The sequence below is a fragment of the Muntiacus reevesi genome, chromosome 2, assembly GCF_963930625.1.
Source record: "Muntiacus reevesi chromosome 2, mMunRee1.1, whole genome shotgun sequence".
In the NCBI taxonomy this organism is placed as follows: Eukaryota; Metazoa; Chordata; class Mammalia; order Artiodactyla; family Cervidae; genus Muntiacus; species Muntiacus reevesi.
The window spans coordinates 223,684,390-223,698,368 of NC_089250.1; the positions used below are offsets into that span (position 1 = coordinate 223,684,390).

At 55.1% G+C, this 13,979-nt stretch overlaps 1 protein-coding gene across 1 annotated transcript; it reads left to right on the plus strand.

Annotated features, from left to right (window-relative positions):
* The first annotated feature begins 283 nt into the window (after nt 1-283).
* On the plus strand, nt 284-13,770 carry MLYCD (malonyl-CoA decarboxylase). The gene is made up of 5 exons (XM_065925096.1): nt 284-876; nt 8,828-8,940; nt 9,979-10,135; nt 10,461-10,613; nt 12,562-13,770. The coding sequence occupies exons 1-5, from the start codon at nt 334-336 to the stop codon at nt 13,093-13,095; spliced, it is 1,500 nt and encodes a 499-aa protein (XP_065781168.1). The 5' UTR covers nt 284-333; the 3' UTR covers nt 13,096-13,770.
* Nucleotides 13,771-13,979: the final 209 nt, after the last annotated feature.

Consider the following 13,979-nt stretch of genomic DNA (forward strand, 5'->3'; position numbering starts at 1 on the left):
GAGGAGGGCAGAGGAGGTGACTTTGGGAGAACAGGTGACAGGGCAGGGGCCTCCCCGCCCCGGGGCCTCCCCGCCCCTTAACTCACCAACCCGAGCCACCCCGCCGCCGCTCGGCCCTCGGATTGGTCGCCGCCCGGGTCACCTTTGGTCGCACTTGGCCTGGCGCCGCGCTCCGCTCCGCCCCGCCCCGTCGCTCCGCCCCCTCCCACCCCCAATTGGTCGCCGCCCAGGTCGTCCCTCAGTCTCGGCCAATGGGGCGGGCGCGCGCGCCGGAAGCCGGAAGCCGGAAGCGCGGCGGCAGCGGCGTTCCCCAGACAGCTGTCGCCGCGCACCATGCGAGTCCTCTGGCCAATCCTGTCTGCCGGGCGCCTCCTCCGGCTGCGGCTACCCCCGCGGCAGCCGCAGCCGCCAGGACCCCGGCTGTCGAGCGGACGGCCGGCGGCGGCCGGCGCCCTGGAGCGGGCTATGGACGAGCTGCTGCACCGCGCAGTGCCCGCGATGCCGGCCTATGAGCTGCGCGAGAAGACGCCGGCGCGGGCGGAGAACCAGTGTGCGGACTTCGTGAGCTTCTACGGCGGCCTGGCTGAGACGGCCGAGCGCGCCGAGCTGCTGGGCCGCCTGGCGCGCGGCTTCGGCGTGGACCACAGTCAGGTGGCCGAGCAGAGCGCCGGCGTGCTCCAGCTGCGCCAGCAGCCGCGGGAGCCAGCCGTGCTGCTGCAGGCCGAGGACCGGCTGCGCTACGCGCTAGTGCCGCGCTACCGCAGCCTCTTCCACCACATCAGCAAGATGGAGGGCGGCGTGCGCTTCCTGGTGCGGCTGCGGGCCGACCTGCTCGAGGCGCAAGCCCTCAAGCTAGTGGAGGGGCCGCACGTCCGGGTAAGGCTCTGCCCGGGCCGTCCCCGGACCTCGTGGGGGCGGGGACGGCCCGAGCCTCGCCCCCGCCTAGTGCCCAGGTCTGCTGACCCTTGGCGGCCCTCGCCCCTCAAGCCCCAGACACTCCACCTTCGCTTGCCTGGAGCCGTGCCCACTTCTCCGAGAGTCACAGCCCCTGAACCCTGCCCCCCTTCCTTGCCACGCTTTCCGAATTTCTTGCCTCACTCAAGCCTCAGCTCGCTCCAGTCTTGGTAGAAACTTGGCACCCGCTTACTTTCAAGGTGACTGTCACGCCTCGTTCCTGATGAGCGTGCTCTATAAAGTTCTCTGTTTTATTATCTTATCTGAGAGATTTCGTCTGTGCAGTACACTTGAATGAGTACCAAACGGAGCATCGGGTAACTTTCTGAAAACCTGGATGGGGTCAACAAAAAGGTAACTTACTTGTAGCACCAACTGTGTGAGCCATTATCCTGAAAAACCCTGTGAAACGTACAGGGGTGACTAGAACTCGAGGTCACCACCGTCCAGGAGTCCGGGTGCCCTCTATCGTCTCTGCCACGTCGCCCAGGGCAGGGCGTTTCACCAGCCCAAGTTCAGCCCTAAAATAGGATTCTGAGTTGTCTCCTTGGGTAATCAGGCACTTAGCAAAGTGAGCCCACTTTAGATGTAACAAAGAATTTAAGATTTAAATAATGATGACTTGAAAGATGACTGATAGTTGAGTATAGTCCTTGTATTCCATTGATATCAAGTATGGACCACTAATTTGCTCTATAGCAAACCAAAAATGCTGTAAATATTATAGAAAGTTCTGACATTCAGAACTTTATCAAGTCCACTTGGCTTAGGAAAGAAGTGAACACTTAAAAGGATTATGTCCTGATTCCTTTAAGAACTCCTAACACCTGGCATGATGGTTTTCATGTTCATATCCTACTCTTGGGGAAGTGATATGTCACTTTTACAGTAAAGGAACCAGGTCAGATGAGTTCACATGACTTGACCAAGAACTCAGAGCAAATAAGAATGTCTGACTACCATCCAAATCCAAATTTCCTGGGTTCTCTATGCTACAGTTTATATCCCCATCATGCTATATGAGTTCTGGTGTTTATCAGAACTTTCTTAGCCTTAGATGCATAAAAACTGGGTGTAGTTAGGATTAATCTCGGGGTGATAATAGAGGCTGTGATTTGACTGCTCTTGGTAGCTGGCTGATCTACACTAGAGTTACCTAGGGCCAAGCTGAGAACCTTGGTGGTTTATTGCATTAGCACCAAGTCAGTCATGCATTCTGAGTGTGTTAAATTGAGTGTTCCCAACTAAATCCCCATCTGAAAGGCTGAGACCTTGTGTTCCATACCCTGCAGGCATCCCTGTTCCTCCCGAGAGTCTGCAATCCAAGCAGACTTTTTTTTTCCTTTGAGGCAGAGACCAGTGCTCCTGAAAGCCTTCTGAAACTAAATTCTCATTGCATAGGAGACTTGAGAATTAGGTGGGATGTCTGTCACCTGACCCACAGTTAAACTCCCTGCCCGCCCATCCATCCATCCATCCGTTCAGCCATCTGTTGGCTGGCTGTGTCGTACCAGGCATGCTCCGGGCACTAAGGTGGAGTGGTCCAGGAGCTTCCCTTCGAGATTACGAAGAGTTAACCGCAGACACAGTAGTGCCTTTCATTCACTAGCTCATTTCATCCTCAGCAAGACGTGGGGACTGCCTGACAGATGAGGTGACTGAAGCTTGTCCCATGCAGCCCCCAGAGCACAGAGCTGGTAAGAGCGCCTCCGCCCAAGCCCTGCGGCCGTGACTCCAGCTGTGTACTCCATCATGGTACACCGACTCTCTTAGTTGACAACCTAACTAGGTCGAAGCTGGCTTATTCTCTTAGCATGTGCCTTTTCTAAAACCGAAGGGAAGGTGAAACAACCCAGTCGATTAATGGCTTTGTTTTATTTGGTTTCCCTGAGGCAGGAGTTTAATGTTCTCTAGTTGTGAGTGTGTTTATCTTTCCAAGAGTCTGTGCAAGCTTCCCTCACACCCACCTCGGTGCCCACCTTTTTCTGAAGCCTCAGGTCAGTCTCTACTCTTCTGTTGAAAAAAAAAAAATCATCAAACTTCGCATGGCCGGAAGGCTGGCCCTCGGTGTCTGTCCTTTGGCATTTTTGCTGCCCACCAGCCACCCTGCACATCCCAGCTCCCCCAGCATTTCTCGTTCCCCTCTATAGACCCTCCTCTCCAGCCAGGCCGGCTCCTGGATGGAAAGTTCCTAAACCCGCATCCCTCGTGATTCCTGTCAAGAGTAGGAGCTGCCTCCACCCCCAGCTCGTTTTTTGGACTTATCCAGCCTGTCCAGCTCAGAGTGACCTCACCCCGTTCTGAGCTTCATAGGTGTGTAACTGTCTGTACCACTCAGACGTGTTAACCACAGAATCTAGCCTTTGAATGTATTGTTACCCTGCAACTAGATGATCAGCTCCTGGGAAACTAGGAACCTCGTCCTGTGTAGCCAAGTGATGAAGTGTGAGTTGGACTCCTGGGTGCCCCACCGTCCAGCGAAGCTGGCAGCTAACTGCCCCCATTTGTCCTGAGGTCAGACTGCTCCACTCAAGGGTCCAAGCCTGGAACCAAGCCCCAGGGACCTTGGAAAGTTTCTTTGCGGCCGAGAGTCATCCTGCCCGACGTTGGGGCTGCCCTCACCTGGCAGTTCCTGATGTCGCTTCCGGTTCTCTGTTCTCCGATGCTGTGAGATGTTAGTTACTGAACTGGTTTCCTTCCTCCCCGACAGGTATTTTAATCCATAGAAGTTGTCACTGGGACCTGATGCAGTAATTTGTCCAAAGAATCCCCTAGTGTGTGTGGTCCATCTTGATCCCATCTCTTCTGTTTGATTTAGGATTTTGCAGCCACATTAAAGAGGCAGCGCAGCTAGAGCTTTTGGCTTTTAGGAATTCAGTGTAGGCAACCAGCAGAGGTTTGGCCCTCGAAACTTTAGCGCGGGAGCCCTGCATCCCCTGGGCCCTGCCGACCTCTGGAGCTGCCAGGTAATGTCAGGTAAACAAGATCTGCCTGGGGCTCAGCCATGGGCATTGCCCTCCAGTGGGCTCAGTCTGCTGGTTCTCAGAGCTTCTCACTTACTGGATCTTGTGAGCACAGAGGCATTTTTAGAATAACTGCCAGCAAGTGGTAAGCCCAAAAGGAGGCTCATGGCGTGTCTCACACGGGATAGTGGGTACCGCAGAAGGCACAGCAGGTCGCGGAGGATGGGCTGGCTCCTGTTGCCGCCTTGTGGTTAGAAGCATGATTTTAGGTGAGTGCTGCCCAATCCCTTCACCATCCTGGGCCGACAGGCCAGGGTGAGAGACTGCCAGTGGTCAGGCTGCCCAAGGTCAGCCTGCTTCTCTTCTAAGAAATGCCCCGAGAGGTACTGTGGAGCTCGGCTGAAAACATGGTTACCAGTGAGGGCAGTTTGTCAAGATGTTGGTCTGTGACTGAGGGCCGTGATAATTGGAAATAGAGGAAGATTCTGGAAGCCTGACACTTCCATCCCTGTGGAGCCCAGCATGAAGCCCGAGGCAGGAGTCTAGGCGGACGTGGGTCCCCTACCTCGTTCTTGTTCACTCGCTCAGTCGTGTCCAGCTCTTTGCAACTCCGCCGCCTGTAGCACGCCAGGCTTTCCCTGTCCTTCACCACCTACCAGGGCTTGCTCAAACTCCTGTCCATTGAGTCGGTGATGCCATCCAACCGTTTAATCCTCTGTCGTGCCCTTCTCCTCCCACCTTCAATCTTTCCGAGCATCCGGGTCTTTTCCAGTGAGTCAGCTCTTCACATCATGTGGCCAAAGTATTGGAGCGTCAGCTTCAGCAATCAGTCATTCCAGTGAGGATTCAGGGTTGACTTACTTTAGGATTGACTGGTTTGATCCCCTTGATGTCCAAGGGACTCTCTAGGGTCTTCTCCAGCACCACAATATGAAAACATCAATTCTTCGGTGCTCAGCCTTCTTTATGGTCCAGCTCTCACATCCATACATGACTACTGGAAAAAACATGGCTTTGACTGTACCAACCTTTGTCAGATAATTTAAATCAGATAAGGTTTCTTAATTCTTCTCAATAGGAAATTCAGAGTCAGTGTCAAGTCTCTGCTGGGAACATGCAAGTGCTGTGGGGAAAGCTTGTACAACCCGGCAAAGGTGAAACGTTTGTGCTGTGGTTCTCAAGAGAGCTGATCCACTGCTGAGAAGCTGGACTTTGCCACCTGTTACTTAGAAGGTTGTGAGGAGCCTGAGTGTCTCAGAAGGTCAGCCTGGGCCTTCTTGATCCATCCCAAATCCCCACTCCTGTGGTCTATCCATCTGATGCTGATTTGTAGAACTTCTTGGATGGTAATAAGTAAACTGATCTTAATGGAGTTATTCCAAGAAAGGCATTTTAGTTGTTTTCATAATTAAGGGTTCTGTAGGAAAGGGACTTGTCAATGTCCTTTAATTCTCTGATCACAGGACCTCCCCCCACCCCACCCCCATAACCAATTTTAACCATAGGAAATAGAATAATAATCAGTCATCCATTGGTGGTGGTGGGGATGGGATGGCGGGGGTGATATCAAACCCACAAAGCAGCTTAATTATACCAGGAAAAGAAGCGGTGCCTTGGCTTACAAGATCAAATGTTCTTTTTGTTAAAGAAAGCTTTTCTCTGTTGAAGTTGCAAGTGAGTTGAGAGGCTAATTCTGATGCCTGGACGTGTGACCAGAAGCCCGAATCTGCGTGTTCTTTCCTGAGGAGGGCTTTGGGCTCCGAGGCGTGCATCCAGTCCACCTGCCAGTCATTCTCCGGAAGGAGACGCCCTGTGAACTTGCAGTTGTGCGTCCGCCGCACGCCGAGCAGGGTGCACAGCGCGTGTGCTTTGCGGGGTGGAGTGTGCTTCCTGTGTGTCCTGGCTACAGGCTCTTTGGTTTTCTGCAGAGTTCTTCCCAAAAGCCCTTTTAGGTTGAAGAGTTAAGTTTCTTACAGATAAAACCCCCAGTGAAGCCAAGGGAGCTCCCATTCTAGCAGAGAGTGTAGGTGCCATCAGCAATGTGCAGAGGCGGGCTGGCATTTGGGAAATGATGGGAAATTTGAACACAGAAATTATGGTGAAGACTGTGGAAACCTTAATAGAAGTCCAGGCAGAACATAGGAGAAGGGACCAAGCTCTTCTCCAGCCAGGTCCCCACAGCACCACTGCAGCGCCCAGCCCAAGACACTGTGTCATAAACTTCCCCTGGTGGCTTGTCCTGTTTGTAAGCTAACCTGGTGGTCCTCATGGTTCTACTCAGTTCTGTCAGCCAGACTAAGAGATGAACTTATTTGTACATAAGAATGTTGTGCCAGCAGTTGGCATATTCAAGTGTTGGATCGCTGATGAACAATTTCTGAATTCCTGAGGCTGATACACACATACCCGTTCCCTCTCCTTCCATGGTCAGAGATCCAGCAACCTTACTGCCCTCGATGCCTGATTTCACCCCAACAGCTGCGGCCCTGATGGCCCTGAGCAGGGAAGATGGGTCACCTTTAACCTAGATTCCCAGATCTCGTGTCCAGTGTCACATTTATAGCTGTCAGTAGCCCAGAATAGAACGAAGAGACTTAGAGAGGAGGCCACTTCCATCAGCCAGACTATTCCTTTCATAATTAAACTGAACTAACACTGAAGCTAGATTTTTTTCCCCAGCTTTTTCCTATTACATGTGTCACAGAGATGCCAATACATCCCACATGGAACTCGACTGGTTCATTCCTGACCTTTCAAAGCAGAGGTCCCCAGCCTGGGATCCAGGGACCCCTGGGGATGATCCATAGATGAGTTTCAAAGGGGTCCATGAAACCCAGGAAATTCTATACAGAGTTTTACTAATGTGTTTGCGTTTCCCTGGGGAGAGGGTGCCAGTGTTGAGTGCACACTCTAGAGTGTGCGAGGTCCCCAGGAAGACTGAACCACTGTAGTCTGTGCAGGAAAGAGAGTTTTACAAGAAGCCATCGGTGTTGACCAGGAAGCCATCCCTCCCTCTCCCTGCTACTTGTAGTCGCTGTTCTCCAGGGTGTCTTCTCTTTTTCATTTGCCATCAATCCGTTGATCATCTTCCACGTGGGAGACCCCACAGATGCTTTGAGAACCAGAGGAATGAATCAGAAATGACCTCCACACTTATGGAACTGAGAGCCCAGTGAAGGAGACTAGACCGTGGGGTAAAGAGTGAAGAGGAATTAGAGGTCAAATGGCCCTCTAATCAAAACATCTCTGCCATGTTCTTGCCCACCCTGTGACCATCTCATCCCCATGGGGAGGGCTGCTCTCTGACAGGAGGAGGTCCATGGGCAGCCCCAACTACATGAATGTTGTTCTTTACATGGAGTCTGACTTTGCCTCCTCTAGTTGGCCCTAGATGACTTACCCCCCACGTCTCTCCCCCATGGGGCCTCTTCTGTGCCCCAGGCCTTCAGTGTTTAAAGATGGAGCTCACTTCATTCTGAAACCCTTTCTGAACCACCAACCGCATGCCTGCACCGTATCCTCAAGTGACAAGGTTCTGAATCCTTCGAGCTTCTACCAGGGATTAGAATGTGACACGGCCCTATAACAGTTTCGTATTGTGTCCAGTTTTACGGGTGTTATCTGTCATGGTCTTTGTGATTCCTATGCAGGGATTCATAAGGTCAGTTCTGTACCAGACAAACGGAGATGTTTGCTGTTATTCAGTAATACTCAGTGTATCTGTCAGTATGTATCTCATCTTAAGTCACAGAGGCTCAAGAACAATAGTAGTTTGAATAAGAGAAGCTTCCTGCTCTGTGGTGCCCTCAGTTGACCCAGACTTCTGTTTGTTGCTCTTCCCTGAAACACTTTCATCCCCAAAGTTACCTCATGGCCCCAGATGGCTGCTGTAGCTCTAGCCATCACATCACCTTCCAACCTGCAGTGGGAAGGACAAAGAAAAAGATAGGCAAAGGGCTGCTCCTGCCATCTTTCAAGGTTCCCAAAAGCTGCTACAGAACACCTCTACTTACATCTGAGTAGCCAGAACTCAGTGATGTGGCTACCCTCAGCTGCTGGCCTGGCTTTGTTCTGAACATCCTTGTGCCCAGCTAAAGATGAGGCTTCTGTTGATTTGGAAGAAAGAGACACAACTATTAAGGAACGACAGCTGTGTCTCTTGCTTTGGGTGTCCCCTCCTCTCTGGCTGTAAACTAAAAGCTCACCACTTATTTGGCCTGAGGTCACCAGACTAAACCGCGTCCTCACCTCATTCACCTCTCATTCTGTTCCTCAAAGTTTCAGTGTGAATGTATCTCTGATGGTAAAGTTGACTCAGATCATTTTTGGAAGCAGATTTGCTGTGAAAAAGTGAAATTAGAATAATGTCAAATTTAAATGCACAGATTGCCAGATGCACTATTATTCTACGGCCACTCAGGAAAGGAAAGCATGCTGCCAGTCCAGCCATGACCCGCCGTCACTCTAGAGATGGGTCCTGAGTTCCGAGACATTAAAAACAGGAAAACACGCACACACCTTAGAGTTGTCAAAATGTGGGGCCGGGAGCCAGTACTTATTTCTCTTAAGAAAGAAGGATGGATGTCTTGGTGAATCAAAGAATGGTCCCGAGAGGGTGTCCGCATTCGCTCCACGACACACCATTCAGCATCAGCCTAACTCACGTGCGTAGCTGTGTCCATGGTGGCGAATGAACCAGAACACGTTATCTGACTTGGGGAACTTGGTTCGATTTGGACACTCCAGTCGGCTGTCTTAGTGATGGGAAGAGGGAAGGAATAGCGCTGCGTTCCAGCTGTCCGGCTGTCTCAGCACACACCCCTGCCTGGCTTCTGATTCCTAGTGGCGCCTTGGGGATGGGCTGGATGTCTTCCCCACGGAAGGTCAGCGTTCTCTCCTCTCCATTTCAGGAAATGAACGGGGTGCTGAAAAACATGCTCTCTGAGTGGTTTTCCTCGGGGTTCCTGAACCTGGAGCGGGTCACCTGGCATTCACCGTGCGAAGTGCTCCAGAGAATCAGCGAGTGAGTGTAACGCTGCCGCTCTGCTTAGATTTCAGCTGAAAGCCAGCCTCCATTCCCCGCCTCCCCATCCGTGTACGTTTTCTCCCAAGCCTGATAAAACGCAAACATGGTATTCCCAGGGGTGGTTGTCCTAGCAGATGATGCCGATGCCACGGAAGAGAAAAGGGCACAGGTAGAAACTGGTCCTTCTGCCAGTGAACCTGCGTGTGGGGTCTCGGCTACATGCTCATATTTAAAGCCCTCGGGGGACTTCCTTGGCAGTCCAGTGGTTGAGACTCTGGGCTTCCACTGCAGGGGGCATGGGTTTGGTCCCTGATCAGGGAGCCAAGATCCTGCATGCCACGCAGCATAGCCAAAAAGTAAATGATAATAATCAATGTCTAAAAGGAAGAAAGCACTCAAGCCTACTTCTACCCAAGGACCCCCATGATCAGAGCTGCCCAGACTCACAGACCAGGAGTTGGCATTAGTCACCCAGACAGCATCGTCACAACCAGCTGTTAAAATGTCTCCCTTGGATAAGAATCTCCAGACTCACAATACAGTGCGCACGCATCCAGCCTGCCCTGGACACAGTGAAAGGCAGACAGTGCTGCTGCCAGCTCTGGTGTTGAAGCAGAGCAGCAGTGGCCGAGGTGGCTGGACTAGCGGAACCCGCCGGGCGATGCGTGTGCACAGGCAGCGATGACTTCAGACTGAGAGATTCAGAGCAGACAAAGGACCCCCAGCGACAGGCATCTGGTCAGGCCCCTGCGTTAAACTCCGCCGCACGGCCGCCCCGCCAGGGCCCAGCAAGCTAGTCTTTAAGAGCAGGGCCAAGAGCACAGTTCTGTGTGTAAGACGGTCACCAGCTCTGGCTGCGCTCAGTCAGCGCCGCTTCACGCTAAAGCGACCTTCTCTGAATTTCCTCCCGAGTCCCTCGAAGCTGTATTTACAGGGTTTCTTTGACCTGCGTGGAGAGCCGAGTAGGGCTCTGCCCCGGCTGTCTGACCCGTGAACCGTGACGTTCGTCTCGCTTCTTTGTCTTGTCCCCGCCAGGGCTGAGGCCGTGCACCCTGTGAAAACCTGGATGGACATGAAGTGGCGCGTGGGGCCCTACCGGAGGTGCTACTTCTTTTCCCACTGCTCGACGCCCGGGGAGCCCCTGATCATCCTGCACGTGGCCCTGACCAACGAGATCTCCAGCAGCATCCAGGTACCTATGCGCCCTCAGTTCAGGGCAGGGAGGTGAGCCAGGGTGGGGCCCCGGGGCCCCAGAGGAGGGCCAGCGTGCTTCTCCAGGGCTCAAGGGGAGCGTTTTGCACGGAGGCCCCAGAGAGGCCTGCCTAAGGGCCAGGAAGCATGATCCACTCAGTTTGCCTGAGAATCCGAAGTGATAGAAATGATACAGTGCTGGGCACACAGCCAGGGAGATTGTGAGACCACCGCCTCCAGAGAGATCTCAGGACGCATAACCTGTGGAACTGGTCTGGGAGGTCGGGGGAGACTGTCTCGACCTCGGGGTCCTTTCTGTTTTCCAGACTATCATAGTGAAGGAGTACCCCCCGTCGGAGACAGAGGAGCGGAACAAGATCACCACGGCCATCTTCTACTCGCTGAGCCTGACCCAGCAGGGGCTGCAGGGCGTGGAGCTGGGCGCCTTCCTCATCAAGCGGGTGGTGAAGGAGCTGCAGGTGAGTGAGGCTGGGCGCTGGTCCCGCCCTGTGCGTCCGAGCAGTCCTGCCCTCGTCTCAGGGACAAGGTGGCGCTCCAGGCCAGAGCGAGCAGGAGGGGTGGAAAAGCACCAGGTGCCCCTTGGCAGATCCGAGGAGCCCCGAGACTCCTCAGGAGGTGGAAGGCATGCTGAGAAAAGGGCCCCCGAAACTAGCTTCTCATGGACCAGGAGGCTCAGATGCGTCCTGAGGGTGGTGGCATCTGCGGGGGGCCCTACACCCGGGCTGGTGGGGCCACTTCTGCCTGGCATGCGGTCACCAGTGGGCTCCCATGGCCCCCTTGGCCCCCACGGCCCAGTCCTGGCCCTGACAAGCACCCCCAGCCACCCTCACCCACTCGTGTCCGCGGGGAGCCCCGAGCTCAGACCAGGCGGCTGGAGGGTACGTGCAGTGACACTTGGGTCTCTGGGTTGCCCTGGAAACACACAGAAACGCCCGGCCCACTGTGGGTCTGGGCTGTTCAAAACCATCTCACCAGGGGCTGGGGCGGACTGCAATGCATAGAGCCTCATTTTAAGGTAAAATAATTAGATGGTTAAGAACGGGCTCTGAGAGCGGTGCTGTCTGCTCCTGTGGTCTCCACACACGCGGCGGCCTCCACAGCCCCACCTCAGAGAGTGACGGGCCAGGGTGGAATTCAGACGCTTGCATGCCTCGTGGTAAACTTGTCTGAGCTCTCAGGATGGAGTTGGGCATCAGCTTCTAGACTCACGCCCTGCTGCGCTCTCCCCAGAGGTGATAAGAGCCACCTGTTCTAGTTACTCTTGAGTCCCTTCTGCTTCTTTGCTGAAGGTGTTGATGACAGGGCCGGGGTTGGGGGAGCGAGCAGGAGGGTCAGGAATGCAGTCGGAGGAGGAGGCTCGTCCCGGGACCCACCCACGAGCTCTACTCCTGAGTCCTGCGGCCCAGGAGCTGCGCTGCCCACTGACGTCCGCTCCCCATCTGGGCTGGGAGTGGCAGCGGGAGAGCCCTCCGGAGAGTCTGGAGGGAAGCACAGCCCTGTCCCCACAGAGGCCTGCGTGGGGGGTTATGAAAGATAGGAGGAGCAGGGTTAGGAGCGTCTGAGGGTCGTCATAACAGCCTCCTGTTGTTAAAGTTGTGGTTCTGAATCCTGCGTGACGATGACTATAAATCCTCGTCATGTAAACCCAGACAGCAGGATGTGAGAGAGCTGTCTCAGCCTTGTAAACACCGCTGGGAGACAGAGGAGTTCCTCTCTGTCTGGAGAGCACTCAGCTCAGAGTACTGGAGCCTGCTGCCTCCTTGGCTTCTGTCCTGAACTTTAAGATGCTTCTTCTGTAGTGAGTGTATGTTACATTTTCAGTTGGAAAATTCTGGCTTCTGTGAAACGAGCATTGAGGTCGCAGTGCGATTTGAATAGCAGTGATTGAATCCTGTTATCTGGTGTGGAGACCTACCCTTGCCCCCTGCCCCTGCCCTGTCCCTCCCATCCTCCGCCCCCGCTGTGGTATTGTTGGGTGATCAGTTATTCATTCAACAGACAGTCACCGTGTGCCGAGCCCCAAACCCGATTACACGGCCTCAGCAGAGTCCATGAGAGGGGCCTGGTGGGCTGTAGTCAGGCCCCCGACTCTGCAGCGACCCACCGCTTCGACTTCAGGCGAGTCCCCCAGCTTGCCTGCTCGGATGGCGGTGCAGGCGGACAGAGCACTAGGGGACGCTTGTCCTGGGGCCGCAGGACACCTCCAGGACCCCCGCACGTCAGATTCTTGCTAACTGTCCCTGGAGAGAAGGAAGAGTAACCCGCCGCACGCGGTGCCCCGTCCGCCAGACGGCAGCACCCGGGGCTCACGCCACTAGGCCGTAAAGGCGGGGGTGACCGTGTCCACGCCTCAGCCCTGAACCCTGCGTGTATTCTCTCCCCTCCTCCCCCGCCCCGCGCCTGCAGAAGGAGTTCCCCCAGCTGGGCGCCTTCTCCAGCCTGTCTCCCATCCCCGGCTTCACCAAGTGGCTCCTGGGGCTGCTCAAGGCCAAAGCCAAGGAGCACGGGCGGAGCGGACTGCTGACGGACTGCGAGAGTCAGGAGATCGCCGAGCTCACGGGCGGCCCCGCGCTCGAGACGCTGCAGCCGCTGCTGAGCAGCGGCGAGTGGGCGCAGTCGGAGCGGCTGGCGCGGGCGCTGCAGGCCCCGCTGATGCGGCTGTGCGCCTGGTACCTGCACGGGGAGAAGCACCGCGGCTACGCGCTCAACCCCGTGGCGCACTTCCACCTGCAGAACGGCGCGGTGCTCTGGCGCATCAACTGGCTGGCCGACGTCAGCCTCAAGGGCCTCACCAGCGCCTGCGGCCTCATGGTCAACTACCGCTACTTCCTGGAGGACACAGCCGCCAACAGCACCGCCTACCTCGGCTGCAAGAGCATCAAGGCCTCCGAGCAGGTCCTCAGCCTGGTGGCCCAGTTCCAGAAGAACAGCAAACTCTAGCGTCACGCTCGCCGAAGCGGACGGACTTCCGCCGGCCTGGGAAACGATGATTTCCCCGGGGGTGGGGCCGGGGTGGTGTGCACCCAGAGGCACTTCTAGAGTAAAGCGGAGTTGAACTGTGGTCTCTGGCCTGTGGCGGGCTCATACCGGGAGGCCGGGCCCCGGCTTCCACGGCAAGAGGGAAGGCGCGTTACCGCTGGGTGGTGGTAGGTATCGGTGGCTGTGAGCTGGGTGGGGATGCGGGGCCCTCCCCCCGGGATTCCGTCATGGCCTCTGCCTGGCCCGCTGCCCTGGCCACGGCCTTCAGAAGCCAGCTCCCGTCCCAGGGCGGTGTGGGCGCTAGGCCCCGGGCAGATGGCCCAGGTGACAATGGATGTTCCTCCGAGCTCAGAACACGATCCATCCATGGTCGCCTTAGCCAATTCTCTCCACTGATGGCGACGGGGTGGAGGGCTTGCTGCGTCTCACTCGTTAAATTTTGGAGATCAAGACTATATGAAAAGGTTTGTGAATCTGCACAAACTTCACTCGGTTAAATTATTGGACACGAGAGTTGTCATCGCCCGGGATTTAACTTGGATTATAGACTCGACAGTCACAGTGATGCAAGTTCATAACGAACTTCATAGCAGAGAACAGGTTTGTTCTGTGAAGCATTAAATGCTTGGTCATTCACGGTCGCGTGGTGGTCGTCTTTGAGGGCCGAGACCTCATTAGCTGTGTCCTTGGTCCCCAGCCAGCCCGCAGGCATGTCTGGTCTCTGAGAAGCTGGCCTGGAGCAGGTGGCCTGAGGACAGAGGGGAAGGGGATTGGGGGCGCAGGGCATGTGGTGTTGAATCAGACGGCAGGTCCCCCACTTTCATTGCCTTTCACCTTCCAGACCC